Source organism: Puntigrus tetrazona, chromosome 8, assembly GCF_018831695.1.
Source record: "Puntigrus tetrazona isolate hp1 chromosome 8, ASM1883169v1, whole genome shotgun sequence".
NCBI lineage: Eukaryota > Metazoa > Chordata > Actinopteri > Cypriniformes > Cyprinidae > Puntigrus > Puntigrus tetrazona.
The window spans coordinates 7,199,505-7,224,656 of NC_056706.1; the positions used below are offsets into that span (position 1 = coordinate 7,199,505).

Consider the following 25,152-nt stretch of genomic DNA (forward strand, 5'->3'; position numbering starts at 1 on the left):
TTTATCCATTAGGACATCATTTGCATTAACAAAAGCAGAATCCTAAAAAGGAGACTCCCACATACTTCCTGTAGTCTAATTAATTAATTTTCTTTCCCCATTAGCAAATTTCATAATTGAGACTAAAAGTTCCACTCACTCCCATTTTCCCATTTTCTCCATTGATGTAGCCCACAAATGAATTCAAAAGGAGTTATTACAGCGGCCTGTACAAAAAGATTGCTGCTGATAAAAACTACATCATGGTCGTGACTGAACTGGATGGTTAACCGTAGTCTTGTAGACTGTATATCCCCCTAATGAGCAAAGCGTTATTGGTTTAGAGCAGGGGTTGATAAAACAATGCTAAATACAAAAATTGCAAAATACTAACAGTGTAGTTTCAACAGTAAATCAGATAGATTTTAAAGAAGCAAAGCCATCAACAGAATTTTTTTATTTCGTAAACAGTGCTTGATCTGTTTATATCTCTCTCCTGAAACTACTTTTTTAATTGAGAGTGGATAGATGACTTTTTTTCTATTGTAGCCTGGAGCAATGGTTTAAAGTTAAAAAGCAGCTATTCACTTTGAATGATAGTCTGGAGTCGTGAGCATTACTTGTGGGTCATTGTGATATTTTCATCAGCTGTTTTGACTCTCATTCTGATGGCACCCATTCACTGCAAAGGATCCATTGGTAATCAGGACTTGCGAACCCAAATTTATCCAAACATTTTCAGATGAAGAAGCTCAGCTACATCTTGGAACGTCTGAGGGTACATTTTGAGTAATTTGTTGTTTACTTTTGTTCATTAATCATTTTATTACATTATGCCTAATGTAAAACCTGCGTCCTGAAGACGAATCTGTTGAGAATCTGGTCTTCAAGGGCCCTTTGGTGCTTTGCAGCTTGTGACGCAGTACAAAGACAAGCGAGGAGCAATTGTGGAGGGATGTGGGTATAATGAGGGTGGGAGCTTTTAGGAGCATCGCTCCATGCTCAAAACATAAAAGTGCTGAGAATACAGCAGGCCAGGTGAATGTCAGATCTTTCCTTTGCTGTGGAATCACTCACATACACGTTCACGCCACATTTAAATATCAAAGGTGGCAACATGTTGGGAAACCCTCAGCATACCAGTCTGTTTTGGGAGAGATCTGACGAAAGAATGGCATTAACCCCATTTTGGTCTTATTTGTGATTATGACAAACAGCTGCGGTGCTGTTCCTTATATTACGAAGTAGGTCTTAATTAATGTGTCTGACCTACCTGTTGTGCACCTGGGATTGCCTGAGAATTGAGTTTGGCCGATGAAAGATTATATGTGTGTGTGGTTGCTTGTTCTCTTTAGATGCTCCATCATCTTGCCTCTCCACACCTCTATTAGGAGCCCACAGTCATAGCTCATGTGTGATGAGTAATGTTTGTTTGGAGAACGTGCTGATAGATGAAGACAGCTAATAGGAGCATTTCATGGATGTATTTCACACCTGCTTCCAGCATTATACAATATCATCATCTCCCCCTTGTGGTGCATCTTTGTACTGCATTAACAATCACATTTTTTTAAATACTCAGTAAGGGAGAACTATCCATTTCAGCAATATCATTCTCAATCTCAAAGGCAAAAGCTTTATATATATATATATATATATATATATATATATATATATATATATATATATATATATATATATATATATATATATATAAAAATGAAAATAAAACACGAATAGATAAAAATTAGTTAGAGGGTAATGTTTTTTGAAACAAGCTGTTAGAATTGAAATAGAATAGAGAATGCAAGTGTTAGAGTGTCTATATATATATATATATATATATATATATATATATATATATATATATATATATATATATATGTAATGTGTGTGTGTGTGTGTGTGTGTGTGTGTGTGTGTGTGTGTGTGATTTATGCATTGCATGGTTGGTTTGGTTCACAGTTTAAACTCTTTTTAAAAGATTTTTTTTAAAAATCCCTTTGAAGAAACTAAATGGGATAAAAAAAATCCACAACCAAGGCCGCTACAAAAAAAGTGGGTGCCTCTGCTGTGTTCTGTTCAATAGACCTTAGTCAGGGTAGCACCATATTTAATTTTTGATGGGAATGAAAGCGAGGATTTCAGGGACAGAAGTACAGTCGATTACACTGTTGATGAACACCATACCGATTTGTAAAGACTTTAAGGTTCTTACAGCCTTATTTTCAGCTGTTAAATTCTATTCTGCTGTTAAACCTAACTAGGGTATATAGAGGGAATAAATCCATTGGTTAAAGGAATAGTTCACACGAAAGGTTTATTTCTGTACATCAGTGGATACTGTCAACTGTTTGGTTGCCTGCATTTTTTAAAATGTTTTCTTTTATGCACAGCATACACAAATACATTCATACAGTTTTGGAAATAAAAAAAAGCCTGAAACCTGTGACATTTATCCTTGATTACTTTGCATGCACTTTTTGCATGCAATGTATTACATTGTCATAATCAAAAATCTCTCTTTGATCACACAGACTGATGCTTCACTTGCAGATACTTACCGTAACTGAACCTTGCTCAAACCAACAGATCACATACTAACATCTCACATACACAGCACTATCTTCCTCCACCTCTTCCTCAGCCCCATCTGTCCCTACCCTGAATCTATACCCCTGACGCCCTTGTCTGAGCCAGCGGGGTGAGAGCCAGGCGTGCCATCCATCCTCCCTGCCATGTGGGTTATAAACCTCCGGCAAATGCTGCCAGGACCCACTCCCGAGGGAAGCTTTTGAATGGCCACTGTACAGGAAGTGTAATTTACAGAGCTGCTCTGATCTCCTCTCCAAATGCCAGTATGAATAATAACATTCATTTTAATATTCAGAGCAGCAAAATGTATTTTACAAAGATGGATTATTTCATCTTAAAATTAGGAGAACTGTTCTATGGCTTTGATTAGGAGGTCTGGAGCACTTGTTAGAGCTTGTGAGAATTGCAGATTTTTATTAGCTGTTTAATTTTTTGCCATATGGTTTCATACTGTGCTGTTTTATGCAGCTGGCTGTTGTTTGAAATAATCCTCATTCATTCATAAGTATTTGTTTGCTTAGTTTACAAACGCTACTTTTTAGACAGCCTAGAAGAGATGGAATTCAGGATTTAAGAGTCTCTGTTTTGTGGATTTTAAATCTTATTAAAAACTAAGTAAATTATTATTTTTACTAAAACATTTTTTAAACTGTGGATACATCATGGTACAGTGAGGATGCTGATGGTAATAGAAAGATACTTTGATATATACTAAGATATATATATATATATATATATATATATATATATATATATATATATATATATATATATATATATATATATATATATATATATATATATATATATATATATTTTTTTTTTTTTTTTTTTTTTTTTAATACTGTATGTACAGTACATGAGTATTCAGTATTCTGTCATTTTGATTATTATTGTTTATTTATTTTAATGGAACATGAAGATAAAACGTATTTGTCGAATTTCCAAATGTCTCTTTTTCTTTTTATTACTCAGTTAGGATGGTAAAGGCGTCAAAGGCGTAAAAGCTCCAATTAAAAAAATAAACAATATTACAGAAATATGCCAAACTAGCCGTATGGGCACGAATTTCCATTTTTGGAGGACTATTCCTTTAAACAGCTGTTACTCTTTACTGTTGTTATTTTTAACCAACAGAAATTATTTAAAAATTGGAAAATGAAGCTGAAATAATAAATGATATGGCAAATTTACACATAAATATGCAAATTAAAAAATGTGATAAATTAGATAAATTCCTGTAAAGTAAAGTCCTGCCATTACTAAAACTAAAACTGCAATGAAGTAATGAATAAAGTAATAAAATATTTAATATATAATAATTATATATATATATATATATATATATATATATATATATATATATATATATATATATATATATATATGAAAATGAGCAAAGCAAAAAAATGACATTATTATTAAACATGACCTAAAATGAAAAGAAAGCTAATTCATGAATATTAATAAATGCTATGTGATTATCTAAACAATAATACTACAAAAACACAGTTATTCTGACTTCTATGGTCACTCAGATATACTTTTACTTGTTGCTAACACTAGATGGAGCCAAGTGTCTGTATACTACAACACTAATGGACATCATTAACACTTCACACACTCTACAAAGAGTAACAGGTGTCTCACAGCTTTTTGAGACTAAACCAAATAAGCTTTCACCTCCACAACAGAGAAAATGCGTTTCAGCTCTTTGATATTTTTTCGTGACAGTTAAAAAGGAAACTATTTATAGATGGTTGCAAAATAAGCAGGGACGCTAGTTAAAGTGTGCTTATACTACATCATCTAAAAAAAAAGACAAGATATTAAATATTCATATTTTTCTCTTGAATAATTCAACATACTTAGTTTGATGTGATATTCTGGTTGTATTAAGTAAACATTTACTTGACTTTGCCATGGTCAACTTACTCAATGTCTGTTATGTTTGTAAATTCGTAGCGCAGTCAGCCTTTGAAATAATTATATGTTTATGAATGATGTAGAGTGATCACGTACACTAATTAATATCCTGTTTCATGTTCTTCGTAGCCTCCCTGTTGCCCCGTGTAATTATGATTTTCTGAATCACTGCATAGGAAGGCGGAAACAGATTCATACAGCATCAACCTCAGGCATCCCGCAAAAAAGACGCAATATATATTTTTGCTGATTTTTCTGCTGCCCGATCAGTTGTCATACACTAAAATAAAACTGAGATTATTTTCTGAATATGCGATTTATATAAGCTTGAGTTATGGTTTCAGCCCAGTCGGATGAAACGAGAAGACGAGGCTGTTGCTAGGTAACAGAGCACAGAAAACACAAGCCAAATCGCTTGATTTAGGGCTCGGTTGAGATACTGCACTGATCCCATAGATGTGCTTTATTTAGTCTGTGTGAATTGTGATCAAGTGCTCTCGTCTGGGCTTTGTGTTGCTGGTGCTTTTGTAGTGACATTTCTAAGGTGATTATTTTAAACTCTACCCTGGCCGAAGTGCGTTTTTTTTCCTGTATTTCTTCGATTTAAATGACATTTTGGAAGATGTTTAATGTTACAGATACCTTATAAATTTTTGTTTGACATCTGAAAGAAACAAGGGGGCTTTAAAAAGCTAATCGGTGACATTTATTGTTGATAAAAAAGACGAAAGGTAATTAAATCAACAAAATACGTTCACCGTTGCGATAAAAATGATAAGAATCAGGATGGACGCTGTAAAAAGCACCAGTAAATAAATTAACAATATCACAGAAATATGCCAAACTAGCCATATGGGCAAATTAATTTCCGTTTTTGGTTGGACTATTCCTTTAAACAGCCAGGGACAGGGATGGTGTTTTTTCCTGCTCAAACTGTTTTTCTCCAATTTAAATGACATTTTGGAAGAAATTCTGAAATTTTAGTTCGACATGTGAAAGAAACAAGGGGACTTGCAAAGAGCTAATTGGTGACATTTATTGTTGATAAAAAAGACGAAAGATAATTTAATCAATAAAACACATGCACTGTGGCAAAATGATAGGAAGGTTCTGCTTCATTGGCAGTCGAGGTGTGTTGCATATTTTTGCAGCTTCTCATTTCAAATCCCATTTTAGTTGAACATTTAAAAGAGCAATAAAATTGAGTTTAACAACTGTGCTTGACGACAGATTTAATGGATTAACTATGGTCTGTTTGTACCATTAAAAGAAACGATGACTCTGCACTACTTATTAGCATTTTCTTTATTATGATAGGGTGTATCAGACCTGATGGGAAGCAAAGTGGAAAAAGAGACGGGGACTGGGATTGGGAAAGTTCCTCAAGTCAGGATTTCCTTATAATTTCTCAACCCTGTGTCATCTAAAAAGTTAACATCTTTCTCTCTTCAGTAAAAGAAAAAATAACCGTGAAGAATCTTTTAAGCACCTTGTGTGTAATTCAGTTGGAGCCAGTGGGTTGAACGTCCAAATCGGTGTTTCAGTGCTGCTTCAAAGTGCTCTACACCAACCCAACTGATCAAATTAGAAGTTTTTTTGTTCGAGAAATTACGCGTCACTTATAGATCCTCTGCTATGAATGGGTGCCTTCAGAATGAGAGTCCGCACAGCTGATAAAAACATGATAATAATACACAAGTAATCCGCACGACTCCAGACCATCAACTAACGTCTTGTGAAATTCTGTGTGTTTGTAAGAAACAAATGAATCAGTAGAACGTTTTAAAGATGTTTATTAACTTCAAATCATTCCTTAAGTTCCTCTATCCATACCATTGCTTTCTCCAGTGACTAAAAAAGTCATCTTGTCTGAATCAAAAGAGAAATATGCACAGATCAAGAACTGTTTAGAAGTGGAAACAAACAGTCCAGAACTGTTCTAAACAAATATGTTAGTGGATTTTGATGTGAACGGACATTATAACTGGAGGAAGATAAATCATTGGCGTAATAATTACAAACATGCAGACTGGATGGTAACTAAACTTCTAGTAAACTTTCCCCTGTAAGAACTTGTGTTTGCTCTGGAAAGATGATTCACATTTTAGATATATTGTCAGTGTAGGTAGATTTCAGTTGAAAGCTTGCAAATCCTGCAGGTTGGACGTCTGGATTGCCTATAGCACATCTACAGCGCGTCTCCGAGCATGACAGTGGAACGTAGGTACAGGATCACGGCTGGGAAAGGTGTCTTTTTGTTAAGCCAACCTTGTGCATCCAACAACAGGAGGGACAAATTAGAAATTCAGCGGTGTACAGTCACCATGGAGACCACTATTAGGATGACAAGGACACTACATTATGTGGGAGCAGAGATGTCTCGCAGGTTCATACCTCTTGGTCAGCTTTTAATTAGTTGGGAATAAAATACAAAACTTAAACAGAGAGCACAGACCAAGCACAGACCCCTTGGACAGAAGTAGGAGGAGGGAAAGAGAAAGACGAACACATAGAGACACAATTAAGAGTTATTTATTTAAATTATTTATAAAATGAAGTGGCTTATGAAAGGCAGTGGGAATTTCTTTTATTGCTCTGTCATTGGAAAAAAGCAACAAACAGCCAGCATTTTTCATTCATTCACTTATTTATTTGTGGCATATTTGACTCATATCTGTTTATTTGTTTATAATGTCTACATCTATGCCTGAACTCATTTCTGTAGTAAGGCTTCACTATGTAGGTAATGCTGAATGAGTAAACAAACAAGCGGTTTCAAACGCAGTATGATGCAAATATCCTCTTATTTTGAAAGGAGAGGCAAAATTCGGATTTTCTTTACTTTCCTCTTATGGAGCTTATATCAAAAAGGAAAAAATGTAATAAAATAATTTTTATTATAAATAAAAAGCAATACAAATAAATGTGAATACATATATATGTGTTATTTGGTTTTTAAAATATTTTAGCGATGTTGAGATTTTATTATATCTTTTTGTTATTATTTTGAATTAATAACAATACATTTGATTATGCGCGAAAACTATGAACAATACATTTGATTCTGCGCAAATTCTGACAAAATAGGGTATCTTAAGAAGCAACGTAATTAAGCAGTCTACCTTGATGACTGTGACTAGCTTTGTAACGGTGCAACAGTTCCTCTGTCAGCAGTCTGGACGACTGCTGTTCTGACCACTCCCATGCTTTCCATAAGCCTTATTCAACAGAATATAATGAAAACGTGTTGACATCTGATGAATGCATATGTTACAGTGCTTCCTCCCTGCTTTTTTCATTCTGCCATTGTCTCTTCTCTCTCTCTTTCTCTCTCTCTCTCTCTTTTTCTGACACATTTTCTCTCATTCTGTCACCCTTGAACACACATATGCTCTTTTTTCCATCGCCCCCATGGAGCACAACTGTACTTTCACATTCTGTGAGTAATTGGCCATTGAGGACGGACACTGGCAGCTCAGTGTGTGTGTGTGTGTGTGTGTGTGTGTGTGTTTGCTGTTATATTTATAGTATACCTCAATATAGGGCACCTGCTTAAATGTACTTCACCTACTCATCTCAGCTGAAATAAGTATACACTACCCAGATAAATTTGTAATTGGGGCAAAAATAACACCCTGGAGGCTATTTAAGGTCCATAAAGTCATCAAAAAAGATTTTTCATTTTTCATTTCTACTCACTTTTGGGGAAGAGAGGGGAGAAACGTCTTTTCATTTGTCTTTCTGCACTGTTTTGCGATAATGACCTCAATCTGGAACGATCTACTGGGTCAATGGACTATTGCATTTTCCATTTTCCAGTTTCCATCATCATTTTTATTAGCCGCATCCATTTTTCTCACCTTTCCTCTGCGTGAGATCTCTCACTTTGCAGCTGACTATTATTAGCAGGTCCTTTCGGGCCCTTAAACTGTTCCGCTCATTAATTTTAAGCAGATTAAGGGACATCACTGAATGCCTTATATTTTGATGGGTGCTGTTATTCGCTATGGACAGTTTTTGATTCGGTTTCCTTTATTCTCTGTGCAGTTCGCAGTTTTTTGTTTTTAGGGGCGCTGTACTTCTTAAAATCTGAATGACTTCCTCTTCTTTATCTTCTTTTCAAATGGCCCAACCGGGAAAGGAAGCGGTAATAACCCGTTATTGCTGTTTTTATCGCCTCTTCAATGAATGTAAAATTCAGTTTTATCTGTTGCGTGGTGTCATTTTGATGGCCAATATGAGACAAAAGGGAAAAATGTTAAAATCTCTGATATGCGTCCGCTAATTCGCTAACCTATGTGGCAAACAAACAAACAAAAAGGACGTTTTTCAAATAATGATGTTTCAGGAGAGTACAAGGTTTAGTTCAGGGTGATTTAGAGACAAGTGCACCCTGCATTACACCTGCAAGAACATCTTTGAACACTGACAGCTTTGTTCCACTGATCCCATCTTGTCTTGTTTCTTTGTGACAATTTGTGTCGTTACCAGGCCAACAAATACATTCTCTCGCGCAAGCCTGTCAGTAGAGCTTGCACACACGCAGGAAGACTGAGTTTTAAACACCAATTATCTCTGAGCTCAAAGTCAACTGAACAAGCTGCTCCCATAATAGAGACGCTGACACGTGGTACAGGTGTCTGTTGTGAGCGGAAAAGATGTCGCGCTGGTTGAAATTGATTTCCTTCAAACATGTTTTTGTTCTTTATTTCATTCAAACAGTTTTTCTTTATTTGACGTGTAAACTGAAACATTGAGGACGGGGCGTTTATTTATATTTTACCGAGGGAGAGAGTTGTGACGTCGGTCGAAAAGAAACGTGTTTCCGAGACCAAGAGAGCTATTGCTTTTTTTATGTTTCTTTCTTTGTATTTAGAAAAAGCGCGAACAAGGCCTTTATTAATAGCAAGTGTGGTTAATACAGAAATAAAAACGTGTTTTTGTTATGCACTTCCTGAAAAACAATTATTCGAAAGCAACGAAAAGTTTAAGTTTAATCCCGCGGCTTGTTTACGCAGCGAACAGTTAGAACTTTGCGAAATGAAATGTTTCGCCTCCCTTTCGTAGTCGCTCGTCGATTGACAAAACTTTAATGTCGGCGCTATATCGTAGCCTACTGTTTAAGAACAACAAAGCAGCCTGTTGGAATCGTATTTGCGTGTCTGCGGGGGTTATTTGTCTCGCTTTCAGATGAATTCGCGCACTGAGTGTCGTTTGGAGAGGCAGCACGCGCTCAGACACATTCGCGCTGTGCATGGTGAGGGGTGGCCAGGCGCGAGAGCCAACCTTAAACAAACCACATCCGCGCCTCACAGCGCACTCAGTGGAGATGGAGCTTGTTGAACGCTGTCGTTGACGCGTGGAAAGATAAAAAAAATACAAAAAAACCCGTTTCAGTTAAGTAAGTGAGATGGAAGAGTGGCGGAGGAGGTGAAAACAGATCCGGAGAGATTTAAAAACGATGGCTTTTTAGTTTTACCACGCTGTACTGAAAATGGGAGCTGATTTCTGCTGTTCTTCAGAAAAGAGTTTGCTCTCCTCCTGTTAAAAAGAACATCTTCATGGGATGTACGACTGGATATTCGGATTATAAACGGTTTTATTCCCCATTTTGCTTTCAGGTAATGTTACTTTAGGTGTTTGGGCGTTTGTGAGGATGTCTGTTGGAGTAAGCTACGTGTTGCGCGTGCTTTGGAGGATTTAACGGTCGTTTGATAACTCGTCGTTTGTCATAATAGGGAAACCCTTGCTTTTCGGATGCTTATTTGGAGTTGACTGTGTGGAAGTAAACGTACTTTTTTTTTGCTCCTGGCTTAGCTTTCTCTGTTTTTACTCCACACAGAATGGCTCGCTTCGGAGACGATGTTCCCGGTCTGCTGGGAGCCGGGGATGGGGGTTCGGAGCGCAGTCGGAACCGGGATGCACCGGCGGTATCCACAGGTGGAGTTTCGCCAGCCTTCAAACAGACCAAAGCGCAACGAGCCCGAACCATGGCCCTGTACAACCCCATCCCGGTCCGACAGAACTGCTTCACCGTCAACAGATCGCTCTTTATCTTTGGAGAGGACAACATCGTTAGGAAGTATGCTAAGAAGATCATAGAATGGCCATATCCTTTTGTCTAAACGGTAAAACACGCCCTGCCCCCTCTAAACAAGCTAGATGTCGACAGCACGCATTTTCAAAAGCGCATGCAACTCCTGTGTTCATTTCTGCTGACCTGAAGCGCAAAATGGCTTAATCATAATCAACTTATTGTTTCAGTTTGCTACAATCTCCTCTCGAAACCTCGACTTTAATTTGAGTTCACTTGCTTTTATATGGTTAATTTAAAGAAACTTTAGGGTCATAGTACATAGAGAGGGAAAATAACTATAATAAAAATGAGTATTAGTTGAGAAAAATCATACAACAGGTGTATTCAAGTTAGTAAAACATGCATATGAAAAATACAATTTAATATCTATTAGGGCTTAAAGTAAAAAAAAAAAAAAAAAAAAAAAAATAATATATATATATATATATATATATATATATATATGTGTGTGTGTGTGTGTGTGTGTGTGTAAATATTGCTTAAAATTAAGCTAAAAAACAAATTAAGCCCTTTTTTTAATTTATTATTTAAAAATTGTTATTATCTGCCAGTCATTAAAACTTTACTGGCATGCATTCAGCTATCTAAATATTACACGATTTTTAAGAATCTGAAGCATGTTTAAATATTTTTTTTAAGGATGTATTTTTTAGTAATCTCTTTTTCGAAACTTGTTTTACACCAAACAGTTCAATCAGGTTTTGTTCAGGACCATGGACAGAGACCGTGGACATGAACGTTCCACTATATTTTCAAACTCAGAAAAAAAGCAATAGCCAACATCAGGAGCAGGGCTTTAAAATTCAATTTTCAGAACAGTATGTTTTAGCATTCTGTGAGTAAGTGTCTTCTATTGATGATGGGGTTTATGTTTTGTTATGAGCTCTGTTTGTAATTAATCCTCTGTCAAGATGGTTCCTGATGATGAAGAGACATAAACAATCATTCATGATTTTGTCAGAAGAGGGAGGAGATATCTACAACATAATCCCCACAGGAGGTGTTTGGCCCATGTCATTGATTACAGACTTCAAAGTGCCACGGTGTGATTAAAAAAGCCTTCTCTATGATGCAAATGAGATGAGTCAGTGACAGGAGATGATAAACCCATCTACCATAGTTGTCACAGGTGCGCACTACTGGAACCATTGTTGGGTTTTCATTTGCCCTTTTTTAATGTCACAGTAGACTGTCCAGACATGACCGTGTGGCTTAGCATTTACTTAAATTAGGCAAAGCTCAGTTACTAACCGTAAAGGATCAGTAAAATCCTTGCTGTAATCCAGTTATTATAAGATTTGCTGGTTTAAAGCAATAGTATTTCAGCTTTAAATTCATTTGAAGGAAAATATTTTCATATGGAACACAGTAGAATTTCCTAATTTATATATTTAAATTAAGATATATTTGCTTGAGGTGCAAAATAAAGATAATAAGACTTGTTTTTCTGAGAAATGTATCACAATTAAGTAAGCTTATGCTTAAAACATGAGTAAATATTTGTCAATGGGGGTATGGAACTCTTTCTTAGTTTAATCATAACTTGATTTAGATTAATTTGACAGAACACGAGAGTCGTTATCTTTATGTAATTTGCGTAAGTAAACGTATCTTTTTAATTTCAAGGCTTTGATTTAGTCTTTCACTGGAAAACAAGAAAAATTACTAAGGAAGAGTATCACTTTTTGCAGTGTGATCAGAAGGTACAGTAAAAGTTATTCCCATATTTTTCAATAACCGTAATGCACCTTAGCACTTTTTGGTGCCACCCATCTGTTGAACCAATTGCCTGTGAGCAGAAATGCAAAAATGAAGAATTTGATCTTTAGTTTTAACAAGAGCTCCGAAGCTATCAAAAGTTCTCTGGTTGACATTCTGATGGACATCAGGGAAACCTTTGGTGAAAAAGAAATGATTATGTAACTTGGAAAAGAAATACATAAAAATTATTTGTTTACATATACCAATTTTTAGCAATACAAAACTGGTTGAAAATTGCCAAAGCTATTCTTTTAACCAAATATATAGCTGTATGGTTATTTGTTTATTTGTATTTGTAAAAGTTCTCTCACAGTGACATTTTATGTCAAATTTGAAATGAGAAAAGCAGCTATTTGCTTACACATCCTAAAACAAACGTCTAAATGCCAAATGCTTATGCGTGCTAAAAAGAGAAACTTCTCACTATGCAGGCGAGGACTGTAAAGTGTGATCCAATCTGAGCCTTACACAGAAGTGTCATTTCTAAAGAAGAGAGACTTTCAATAATTTGTCATTGCATGTGTTCCCTTGCTTTTAGCTGACTCCGAATCCGTGCCTTCTGTTGAATGTCATTCCTGTTGTTTTGAATGTCACGAAGGAGGGATGAAATTAGAGCGGGCACATGCTGCGATCATGTGACAAGAGGTTTGGTTGTTTTTTATGCCTGTTGTAAGACAGTAACTTGCTTCATGTTAAAAGCTGTTCAGCAAACTAATGATGAAAGAAGGAGAGCGATTGAGGCTGGTGATATCATGGAAACGTGCTTGTCTGCGCTGATTGATACGTCTTTGTGCGTTCCCTCTTTCATTTGTGACAGCGTAGCTCAGAATGTACGTGTGTGTGTGCCTGGTAAATTCAATTATAGCATCTATCTGGTCTCGGTTGTCTCATGTACCTAATGGCCCACTTGCGACATAATGCAAGTGTCAGTGTCGGCAATCACTTTAGGCAGATTTTAAGCATATGGTCACACATCCCTCGCTCTTAGACAGAGAGCTTCAGGGGACTGAAGAGATGGAGACTCTGCTAATGGTGCTGTAATGACTTGGCTTTGCCCCAAAATAAATGCAAGAGTCTCTCAGAGAAAGAAGCAAACTGCATCCCTATGGGAGTGATTCCCAAGTGTATTACAAGAAAAGATCAAGAGCATAATTAAATATATATTGTAGACTCATTATGTTTGGGATTTGGAGTCATTAATAGTCAATGGTAACAAGTTGGCAGTTTTTAAGACTGTAGAGCTGTTCACACCTATGTGAGGAATTACCTATAAGAGTTTAGTTCCAAAACAAAGCTAACTGCTTATGGTGGGAACACTTTAAAGCATCATAAGCGTGGCACTGAGACAAAGAGTGCTCTAAAAGGTTGGTGTCATAATTATGCTACCTTCTAAGGTACCTCATTTTGATCAAGGTTACCATCACGTATATACTTCACATAAAAGGCAGTCACATCGCATTGTAAGTAACTCTGTGAAATTCAAGGGTGAGGGAAATGTTGGTTATAAAGATTAGAATCATGTTATCGTCCAACTTTACAGAGATAAAGTGTTTGTTTGTGTGGCATGCAGAGACGTTCCAAATCACTCACTTAAGAACTTTCATGATATTTAAGATGTTGCCTTAGAAGCTCGCAAGGTTTTGCAAACACTGTTCTGGCTTTTTTGTAAGGTTTATTTATTTATTTAGTTTCGTGTGACTGAGCACTGTGCATGAATTTTGCAACATGTATTTTGAAATACAATGTAATGAACACGAATGTGTGAATAGGTTCATAAATCTAACCCACATGTATGCATTTCTGTTGTGTCCTAAATGCATGTTTCTTGTTGCATCATATTGCTCTGTATGACAGCTGTGGCAGACCAGGAAAAGTATTACCTCCTGCCATGTCTCATAATTATAATGCAGCCGAACAATGTAGGGAACAGCTGTTAAATAAGACTTTTCTAGGTGCAATTTGCTGTCAAACAAAGACATTGTGACCTTCCCAAGGGCAAACTAGCTCCCATGCTAGTCTGTCAAGTTCTTTTTGAGTGTTTTTTAGATGCTGATTACATCAATCAAGTTGTCATTAGGATGCTAGTGTTTATGTTGTTATGATTTCCACAAGGTTACACTGAAGCTATTACTTGGTGCTTGCTCTTTTGAGAGAGAAAAAATAAAAATAAAGTTGAATCTCAATGAGTCAAACACACAAAAAAAGCTTGCTCCAATTTAGATGCAAGCATGTCTCCCACACAGTGTTCATTTGTATGGGAGGAACAGTCAGCATTTGCATGTGATAGTATCGGACTCTGCCCAAATTTGCTAATCTTGTTTCTTTCTAATAATGAGCTTTCCTTTTTTAGATTTACTAATGTGATACACCATGGAATAATAGCAGAGCAGCAAGTTTTAATAGACTTGAAATAGTATCTAAAATCATTGTCTTTTTAAAAAGGATTATTGAAGCTTAAGCTTGTCAGCATGGATTTGTGTTATATGATTAGTGGATTTATAATGACGATTTTTAATTAATTAATTAATTAATTTAGCAACCAGTGTGTCTTAACCAGGTGTGACACAGCAAGTTTACATCAACAATTAATTTGTCTCTTCACATCAAAAGCAAAGGTACTGCAGAAGATTGACGTTAACAAACAGTCAGAAGATATTTAATGTTTTATGTACATTTATGAGGAGATTTTGGACCAGTGAGATCAAATTGAGTGGCGTTGCATATCAGGAATAAAAACAAATAACAAAGTTTTCAATTGCCATATGGATTAAAATGAGAGATTTTTACATTTAATGAATGAAAAATATTTTTTAAAATTACATTTTAAATTATATTTGTTGTAAATGAAATCATAATAGATAGCAAATTTGTGAAAAAAAACAAATATGTACACACAAACATGCACACACGTAGCCTGTGGCATAACCAAAGGTCACACCGGTTTGCAAAACAGCATGTTCACGAGCCCTGTGTGGTGCAGCATCGACAACCTGTGTGTGAGAGCGGTAATTTAGGAAGGCTTTGTTTGAAGTGCCGCTCAACGTGTGATTTGAGCTCAAGCTGATGGAGTGCTGGGAGGAGGGACAGAGATGTGTCTGGAGAGAAATCCAGTCATTTGGTGAATTGGAAAACTTACAGATGGAGTCATTAGGGAAGAACATGTTTGTTGGGGTGTGGGTGTGTAGGCAGTGAATGTCGCGGAGGGGTGGAAGCACGTGTTGTTGCCTCTGTTAGTGACGCACATGGAAGGAGATCATCAGGTGATGTCATTATTTGGCATCTCGATTCCTGAAGTGGGCTGGTTTGACCGCAAGGTCAGGTGGATAGGTCGGTTGTGGTGGGTCGATGGCGTCTGTGGGAAGGACAGGGTCTTAATGAAGCGAGTGGGGCGCTTTGCTGCTCGGCCGGTGGGGAAGCCACAGCTGTTCGCCCCTCTGATCCCCACTGTGTGGTTGAGGGAGGAAGTACCCCACCGTGCCTATGCTTACTCAATAATTGATCTTGTCTGTGGGCCCGAGGCCTCCCTCCAGTAAACACGAGAGGGAGAAACAGAGGATCCAGTGGGAGGTGTTAAGGATCTTTTCATTAATCGGGTTTGAAAAATCACCTGATGAATGACAGTTTTGAAGTCAGGTCAAATCAATCCTGTTTGCTTTCCTGAATCATTTTCCTTGTATTATTGTGCATGGTCTTATTATTCTAAAGAAAGTTCATTTTGCTTATAATTTTAAAGAAAGAAACTTAGTAAAATGTCAGCAAATTAGAATGATTTTCAAAGGATCATGTGACACACAGTGAGCTCAGAGTGCCAATGAGAGTTCACTGTGAGCTTCTCAGAATGATGACTCAGAAATGGAAACAGTTTTTCCATGCATTTATTCTCTGTATATCTCCTAATCACTTTCTCTCTCTCATGCTCCAAGCTTTCATTGGATTGAAATGCAATTCATTCTTTTTGCTCATTGAAAAGCACTTTGAACTGTATCACATTCCACTGCCACAACTTTTATTTCTATTTTGAAATATATTCAAGCACAATGTGGATAAAAAAAAAAGAGAGAGAGAGCTTGGAAAAGAGAGAATTTGATGATCGAGTCACTTGGGGTAATGGTGATACCTGACATCCTGTGGCTGGACTATTAAGTATTGCCAAATTTCCTGAACTTTTTTAGAGCTGATTTAAGGAAATATTGAGTATTGTGTGTCGTGGTGAGTACATTGAAAGGATGTTTGTGTAGTCAGTATTGATTGTACAAATGCATTCAGCCGCATGTAGAGAACACTGATGGCTCAGAGACCATATTAACTCTGAGTACTGACTTATGGCAGACAGGAGAGAGCCTGTTGCCACGGATACCGTTCTCTCTCTCTCTCTCTCTCTCTCTCTCTCTCTCTCTCTCTCTCTCTCTCTCTCTCTATTGCACTTTCTCAGATTGCAATGGCTGTAGTCTCTCTTTCTCTCTATATTGCCCTCACACTCTTCTGCTTCTTATAAAAGCTAAAAATAGTTGCCAGCAAGTTTTTAATAGCAAAATTATAACCAAAAACAGCAAAATATAGCAAATTGTAGCATACTGATGTAAAACCCATGGAGCGCATGTGCACAACATACTTTCATTTTGAATATTATACAGTCTTTTTAGAACTCTATTATTTTTGACATGTTCCTCTTTATATGTACCACATTCTTTTATTTAAATATCATAAACTTAAATTTTTGATTTTGCTGTTTATGCCAATGCCAACATATTGCTATTATGCTATAGAACAAGAACTAAGTCTGGGCTTAATTTAATAACACAAACTGAGGGAAAGACACAGAATAGAGACATCCCCAGAGGTCTGTCCTCCAGCTGTCTGTTCTATTTCTACTGAACTCCCTCTATCTTCTCTGTCTTAAGCAGATTTTGGCTCTTTTATTTACAGTTTTTTGTCCCCACGTGCATTGGCAGAAATTGGCAGGTGCCTACATAGCAAAATCCAACATTTTTCTGTACACATGCAAATCAGTGGCCGACAGTGAACTCACAACCACCAGGGGTCCTGAAAACATCTTGTGAACTGCTGCTCTCTTTCATTTAACAGAATAAGGCAATGGACTTCATTCACTTGCTGGCTGTTTGTGTGTGTGTGTGTGTGAGGGAGAAAGAGAACAGATCTTTTACACATGCACACTAAAACATGCCCTAGGAATCCCACCACCATTAAAACTTGGAAACATTAGGAAGTTCTCGTAATATTTTGGATGAGTCATTTGTTCAAGTCATTTTTTATTTAATGAGTAAGTCAAACAGGTTCATAAATCAAATAGGCTGTTTAGTTGGTTTTTATGGTCAAGTAAAACAAGTAATGACAAGTGAAAAGATTTTATGTACTTAAGTATGTGCTGTTTATTTTTACCAGAATGTTATCCTGTGTTAATAATATGCATTCCAATGACCAAACTTCAGTTGCACAATCTGTCTTAATTATGTACTCTTCCTTAACATTCCCTCTCAACTCCGTTTGAGTATATGATCTTGGCCACCATTATCGCCAACTGCATCGTCCTGGCCTTGGAGCAGCACCTGCCTGTAGAGGATAAGACACCCATGTCAAAGAGACTTGTGAGAACACACCTACACTCTTAAATATAGACATATAAAATACACATAAAGCAGTGCTATCCATATTTTTTCATTTCAGAGTTTTTCATTTTTCATTTGTTTATCCAAATAATTTGTTATAAATTAACCAATTTGGCTTAGTTATTTACTTATAGATGAATTTCTAGCAATTTGTGTAATGAGAAAACTCTATACTATTCTGGGTCATGGTCTAGAGACCACAGTTATTCTTTAAATGTAGCACAGCACTTCTCACTTGTGCACTCATATCCTTTCCTTCCTCATATTCTTTGTTCTTGACAGCTTTATTCAGACTGTAGTTTCCCTCATTGAATCAATCACCACAAGCTAATTATTCCCATTGAAAAAGTGATTCGTTACTGTTTTACTTCTGTGACATATTTCAGAGGAGTGATTGTTTAAAACAGAGGCAAGTAGTTGCCTCACAAGTAAAACCCCAATTAAAGCTTAATAAGGATTCAATCTTAATAAAGAATTTGTTGAATGGAACATTCAAAATCTGAGGAGGACCTTTTAGAGCAAGTTTTAGTTGTATTACCCCTTCTTTAATATAGGTAGTTTCTGTTGTCTTACACCCAATCCATTCTCTTTTTTTTCAGGAAAAAACAGAGCCCTACTTTATAGGAATGTTTTGCTTTGAAGCTGGAATAAAAATCATCGCTTTGGGATTTGTATTCCACAAGGGTTCATACCTGAGGAATGGCTGGAATGTCATGGACTTCATTGTTGTCCTAAGTGGGTAAGTTCCAAGTGCTACTATGTTCCGAATGTTGCTGGGTTTGCTGATTACAAACCATCACCGGTCAGTGCAAGGATTTATTCCACATTTGCTAAATTATTGGCTGAATCTTTTGATAGTTTCCTAGCATTTTGCTCTGTAGAATAGGAGTGTTTCCTTGCAGGCATCATTCTGCACAGCCGAATCCAGGTTGTGGATTTGCTGAAATTTGCTGGACTTTTGCTTCATTTTACCTCATTAAACGCTGCTTTATTAAATCAACTGGGGAGAGTGTTAACTTTCAGACCAGACTGAGTGGAAAAATGAACAGCACCTTGAAAACACTCTATCGCAAAGAACAGATATTGCTTTAGCGCTGTCAAAACAAAAGTGTCAAGAAGTGCTCTCCTCAAGGGAAAGGCTGCTGCAGCCTTCATTTGCAGAGTAAACCACAATTTAGAAGCCTGGGTGAAGGGCAGTGGCCATTTTGCTCAAAATGCTTGGTTCCGTGATGTTTTTCAACAGTTTTTTTCAGAGAGGGCAGCTATCTAAAAGAGAAAGAATGAAGAAAAAGAAAGAAAAAAGCAGACGCACACATACACAGTGCAACGTAACGATACATATGAAATATTAATCGCTGTCATAGTGTTAAAGTACAAAGGGAGATGGGCTTCTTAGAGAATTTTACATGATTCCAGCTCACTTTCATTATTGATGAGCCCTGGGTCTTTGTCTGGATTTAGAGAGAAAGAAAATGCGCGAAAGACTTTAACCTCTCAACCCCAATTTCTCATGGGCCCGTAAGATGTATACAGACACCTGACATGCACACACAGCAACAACAACACAAAAACACCCTTGTATATACACCTCTGTGCTTGTAAGTCAGTACAAAGTTGGTTAGACATATCATAAAGGGACGTAATCATCAGCAGCAAGATATAATAATTTTAGAGACAGCACAGTGGCAGCTTTGACTGGATGAAGTGCAATTCATTTGATGACTGAGAGCCTAAAAACCCTTTAACATGACTCATATTAAAAAAATTCCTCAGCATGTTTCCTACACAATTTTGGTTTTCCTCCCAACTCCAAATTGTTAATTCTGTAACTACATTATTGTAAAAAATTTACATTATTATATATCCATATATCAATCAAAAATAGTGGGAATATTATGCAGTAAAAGTTTTTGAATATAAAAATGTTATTTATGTTTTAAAATGGATTTATTCCTGTAATGGTAAAGCTGAAATTTGAATTTCTTCGGCCAAGAATTTTCATTTCATTTTCTCATCATATTCAGGCTACATCACTGCTGAATGGTGGTAAAACATGTAAAAAGTGATTGTACTATTTATTAATTTCTGTAGAATATCTGTTGAGTATAAGGATTTATTTCTTAATGGCTTTGTCATGGTGTTGTACTAATTGTTTCTGTACAGGATCAGTCATCCAGGTTAGATTTATTTGCTGGCAGTATGATATTTCTGGTTGTCTGGTAATTGTCAATGAGGTCAGAGTTAAAAATTATGAAAACTTTAAGTGTCACTTGACCTGTGTGCAAGGTGTTGTCTGCTGTAGCTGGATAATTCCCAGAGTACATAATTGTTCAGATAGAACAAAGGTTTGAAGTCGGTAAGATTTTGCATATGTGTAGATAAAATGTAGGCAGTCAGATCTGCACAAGTTTTCTCTGTTCCTTTTACTTGCACTTATCTTCCTCTGTCTAGATGAAATGGTGAGGCAGTATTTCATCAAAGCCTTGCACCCTCATTAGGAGTTGAGTGAAGATTATAAGATCTGGTGGTATCAGATGAGTCATAGTCACTCATTAGATTTTAATGAAGTCATGTGCATAGAGAACAAGGAGAAAGAACAGAAAATGAATGATAGAGAGAGAAACAGGAAGAGACTTATCAAACATATGACATCATTGTTACAACATAAAAACTGCATTCAAAATTGAAGGTAATTGCTGTTATTATTTTCAGTGTGCTAATTTTAAGTGATTATTAAGTAAACAATTTACTGTTGTACAAGCTTGCAACTGCGGCATGCCATGTAATTGACTACAAATGCACAATGCCTTATGTCTAACTTAATGTATTGTTTTGAGACATTATTTATTAATTGGGAACTGATTGTTTTGTGAAAACATAAAGAAAAAAGACCAAATTATGAAGGCAAACTTTATTTTTAATTGAAATAACATGAACCTGCCTGGTTCATCCAAGAAGCATTAGTTGACACTAAATTCATATGTTCTTGTGTCATTTCCAGTGCCGCTGAATTCAGTTATCGGTGCACGCGGGCGTGTGTTTTGTGCTAGTTATCATTCCTCTGCTCTTGACTGTGTCTTAGCAGCGTTGTGTACAGGAAGTACAGATTAGCGCAGTATGGTGGCATGGTGCAGAAGTCTGATTGTATAGTCGCTGTGAGTAGGTGGATAAATGGGTTGCCAGTCCTTCCTTAAAGCCTATTATCGGCTGGCTCAAGACTCCAGTCATTTAAATGCAAATGGTGTCTTTGCAATCTTGGGTCTGGTTGCAAGTCAACATCCAGCTCCCAGAATCTTCGGGAATGAGAGGACCTCATCCCTAATGGCGTTAATAAGCACTGGTGTCTACTAGTCACCCGCCCCCTCTTTAAGCGGTGGGCATGTGGCATGGTGTACTCCCCTCACACGCTCTTTCTTTCGGCTCTGCCAAACACGTAGAGCTCCCTCAGAGAACCTGATAAACATCCTTCAAATCCACCAACATCAGTCTGTGCTGCCAATTTTATGAAAACGTGCGTGCGTGACAGTAAACATGATTTCTTTGGATGATGAAAATGATGAATTCCTCTAGCGCAAAAGCAAATGGCAGTACTAAAACAGTCATTTTTACTTAAAAACATTTAACTCTCACATGTTTGTGTTGATATTGGTTATATTGTTTTTCCCAATAAACATGTTTTTAGGGAGCCATTATTTTTAAGAAGTGGAGTTTTTAGGCTTATTTTCAAGTATTAATTTTTTTTAATTGACCTCTATAAAAAATCTCCCAGTAAGATAGGCTTTTCCAAATTCACCGATCAACGATAAATGCAGTCAAAACAGTAGTGTATACTGATTTCCTGAATGAGCTCTTTTATGTAAATAAAATTTAAAAATGTTGCTTACCTAGAACCACTGACCAAGACATCATTCAGAAAAATTACATTTATTTGGACTAAGCTTGTAAATAAAATATAAATAGTCAGAGACCATGTTGCATGAATTTGGATTGCTGGACGATTCAAATTATAAATAATTTCCTGCCAGATTTGCTGCTTGGTGCTGTTATATGCCATTTTAATTCAAATGGTCAAAGCATGGCTTGTTAGCTAGTTCACTGTTGACTCTTCAATATTAGCTTTGTATTTTGAATTGCAGAATCTGCTAATTATTACGAATAACTGTAAACATCTGTTATTTAAAATAGCTTATTCAGGCCAGTCCTACATAAAACCCTCTTGTTTTTTCAACTGATATTTTTTGCAAATTCTAAAGACTAGCATTACCTTACTTTTCTGGACTGATCAAAATTCCCACCATCATTGTACTGTTGACCCTATGTTCATTCGTATTCACCAGTTATAATTAGATTAGAAAAGCAAAATCACAGTGTCGGAAAAACACACTAAGCTCCAATTAATGCTAGGTTATCATGCTTGGTGACAGGTAACAAATGTAAACACACATCCTAATGAGATTGTGTGCCTGGCCTGCTTCACATAAGCCCAGCGGTAGCCTAATTATCATAAACAGCTGCTGATTAATTGATTGATCAGTTTAAATCTGCGCTCTCCATCTCCCTGCGGTTGTTTGCTGTAAAGAAACTGTTGCATGAGCCTGAAATAATTTTTACTTTTGGCGAACAGGCAGAGGCATATAGGAGCTCTCCCTCCTGACAGGAGTTATGGGTTCGTCTGCCGGAGCCTGTCGCACCACGGAAGGTGTCCATGTTCTGACAGGACAGACAGCTGTCATCCGTGCACGTCCCCCATTGTTCTAGCAAGGCTTTACACCCACGCTATTTTTAAGAAGCGCTAGGCTCGAAGGGACAATGCTGTAATAGAGGGAGCTGGGTGACGCGAGAGCAGAGAAAAGGAGCTTGCCTTAGTTTCACCACAGCTCACCTGTCACAGGCTTGCTGGAGGAAACCCAGCTGATATATTCATAATGAGGTGCATATAGAAGACAACATCAACTGGACTAGTAGACAACACTAGTTTGCGCAACACTAGAAATACCGGTTGCATGCTTTTTTCTTCACTGGTGATGGGAAGGTACATACTTTTGAATATGTAGCATGGTAATATTGTTAAAATGATTGCATACCATTTTTAGTGCATTAGGGTTTAGGAAGCGTTAATCCAGTTATTGCAATTACAAGACCACCTATGAGAACATACATGTAAGCTAAGCTTTTGGTTTCATGTGCACACGTTTTGTGTGTAAATTATAGTGCCTGTCTGCTAGCAGCTCCTTTACTGAGCCACGTGACTAGCACAATACAGCTTCTTCTGGATAATGCGTTCACACACTCTATCATTACCTCAGCTGCTGATGTAAGAACAGCAGGCTTGAATCTTGACTATGAGACACAGATGCTCCAGTGAACAGGAACAGTGTGAAACTCCATGTCACCATGAACCCTAAACTCTTGTTACTATAAAAGGAATTTGTACAATTTTGTTTTGCACTTGGAGTTTTAAAAAAGTATGACAACCTTACCCTAGACAACCTTTTTTGTATCTTTAGCACTTCCAGATGTAAATGACCCCCAGTTTGATTACCTAACCACATTATATTGACATATTTTGCAGTTGTCCTATAATAGTCTTTTTAATTGGACGGGTCAGTTTTAAGAAAATGTGCACTGTCATATCTTAATGTTTCCTTTGTTATACAAATTTAACAATTTATGACCCATTTGTTGCATTTACATTTGCATAAATGGTCTGGGTGGACTTGAGAGTGTTGAGCTGTGACCATAATATTAAATCCATAAGTCCATAAATCTGCTAAATGCATCACATTTTGCACATTTGGAAATATATTGCGTTTGTATGTTTTGAAACAGTCTTGCAATTGCAATCAGACAGTGACTAAGGTGTATAGATGGTTGATCTTTAAAGACTGCAGACATTCAGTTGTCATTCAAATGCTCTAGACCAATCAGCTGCCAGCTGAGCAAAAGCTCTCACCCCCTGCAGCTTTCTTTTGATGTATTGATAATGTTCCATATGGTGCTCCAGGATCCTATGTGCTATTATACTGTACTCCACTGTATGATCTGATCAGATAAAGTTGTCACAAAAAGGCAGATACATTCATTCACCAAACACTTCTGTCTTTTGCTCGGAGATGTTCAATGGTTCTTCTTTTTATTTATTTTTTTCGAATTCCATTCCATTCCAATTCCAAATTTCATTATATAGACACTGGTCCGGAGCCATTGAGAAACAGAGTTGTGACACTCCCATAGGCTTCCATAGGCGTGTCACGGAGTGGCCAATAATTCCTGCATTGAAGTCCATTTTATGAAACGTGTTATCGTTAATGTTTGTTTTTAGATAATAATTATTCTATATAATTTATAGCATGAGAAACACCTCGATAGTGATCATAACCACATTTGTCTTGCTGCAATCTTTCGCTCCTTGTTGGAAGTTCAATGAGTTTTAGTGAAGAATGCAAATTAAAGGAATACAATAAAGAGTTTACCTGTATGCAGTTGGTGTCCTTGTTTTTTTTTTTTTTTATAATTTCAATAATTTGCCTTTTTAGACTGGAATTTAAAAATATTTTCTCTGTTTTAACCACTTAGTACTACACTAATTGTAAAATAAATTATAAGCATATTAAAAAATAGTAATGCTCTTTATCACTCCCCAGAATAAAATGCGATTGTAAAACATAGTCAGCATAGTTATAAATGCACAGTCAGTGCACTTGATGTGTTAATAATTACTAGAAATTGCTGCAAATATAGTGAAACTACTGTCTATCCTACTTAAATCCAATTAAACATTGACAGATCAAAATCGTGTTGCAACTCTGATTCTCAGTGGCTCTGCACTGATCTAAATGAATGGATTGCTCATAGCATTCTAAAGTGCCAGTTGGTGGTTAAGCCACTGGAAGTGTTTAAGTGACCATATTGCTAGAGGAAGGGAATGGGAAAGGTCCACGAGCTGCACTACATGTTGGTGCGCTGCCCATAAGGCTTTTAATATAAATCGTTTTTATAAAGCAATGAACTGAACAGGGCTAAGGTCAGAAATTTGTTGTTAGAAACCTCACATAACAGGTTTAAATTAGCTTAATCGAATTAGCTTGTGTAGTAAGATGGCACTATGAAAACAGATTTGCTTTCTATCTGGCAAAGTTAGTTTTAATGAAGAAATATAAGAGAAGC

General features: G+C 36.7%; 1 protein-coding gene across 1 annotated transcript in view; it reads left to right on the plus strand.

The window, feature by feature from the left end:
- Nucleotides 1–25,152, plus strand: part of LOC122350454 (voltage-dependent R-type calcium channel subunit alpha-1E) — a 109,502-nt gene that overhangs the window by 27,845 nt on the left and 56,505 nt on the right. The window contains 3 exon segments of the mRNA XM_043246929.1: nt 10,343–10,609; nt 17,859–17,964; nt 18,585–18,724. Coding sequence (XP_043102864.1) covers nt 10,343–10,609; nt 17,859–17,964; nt 18,585–18,724 — 513 coding nt within the window.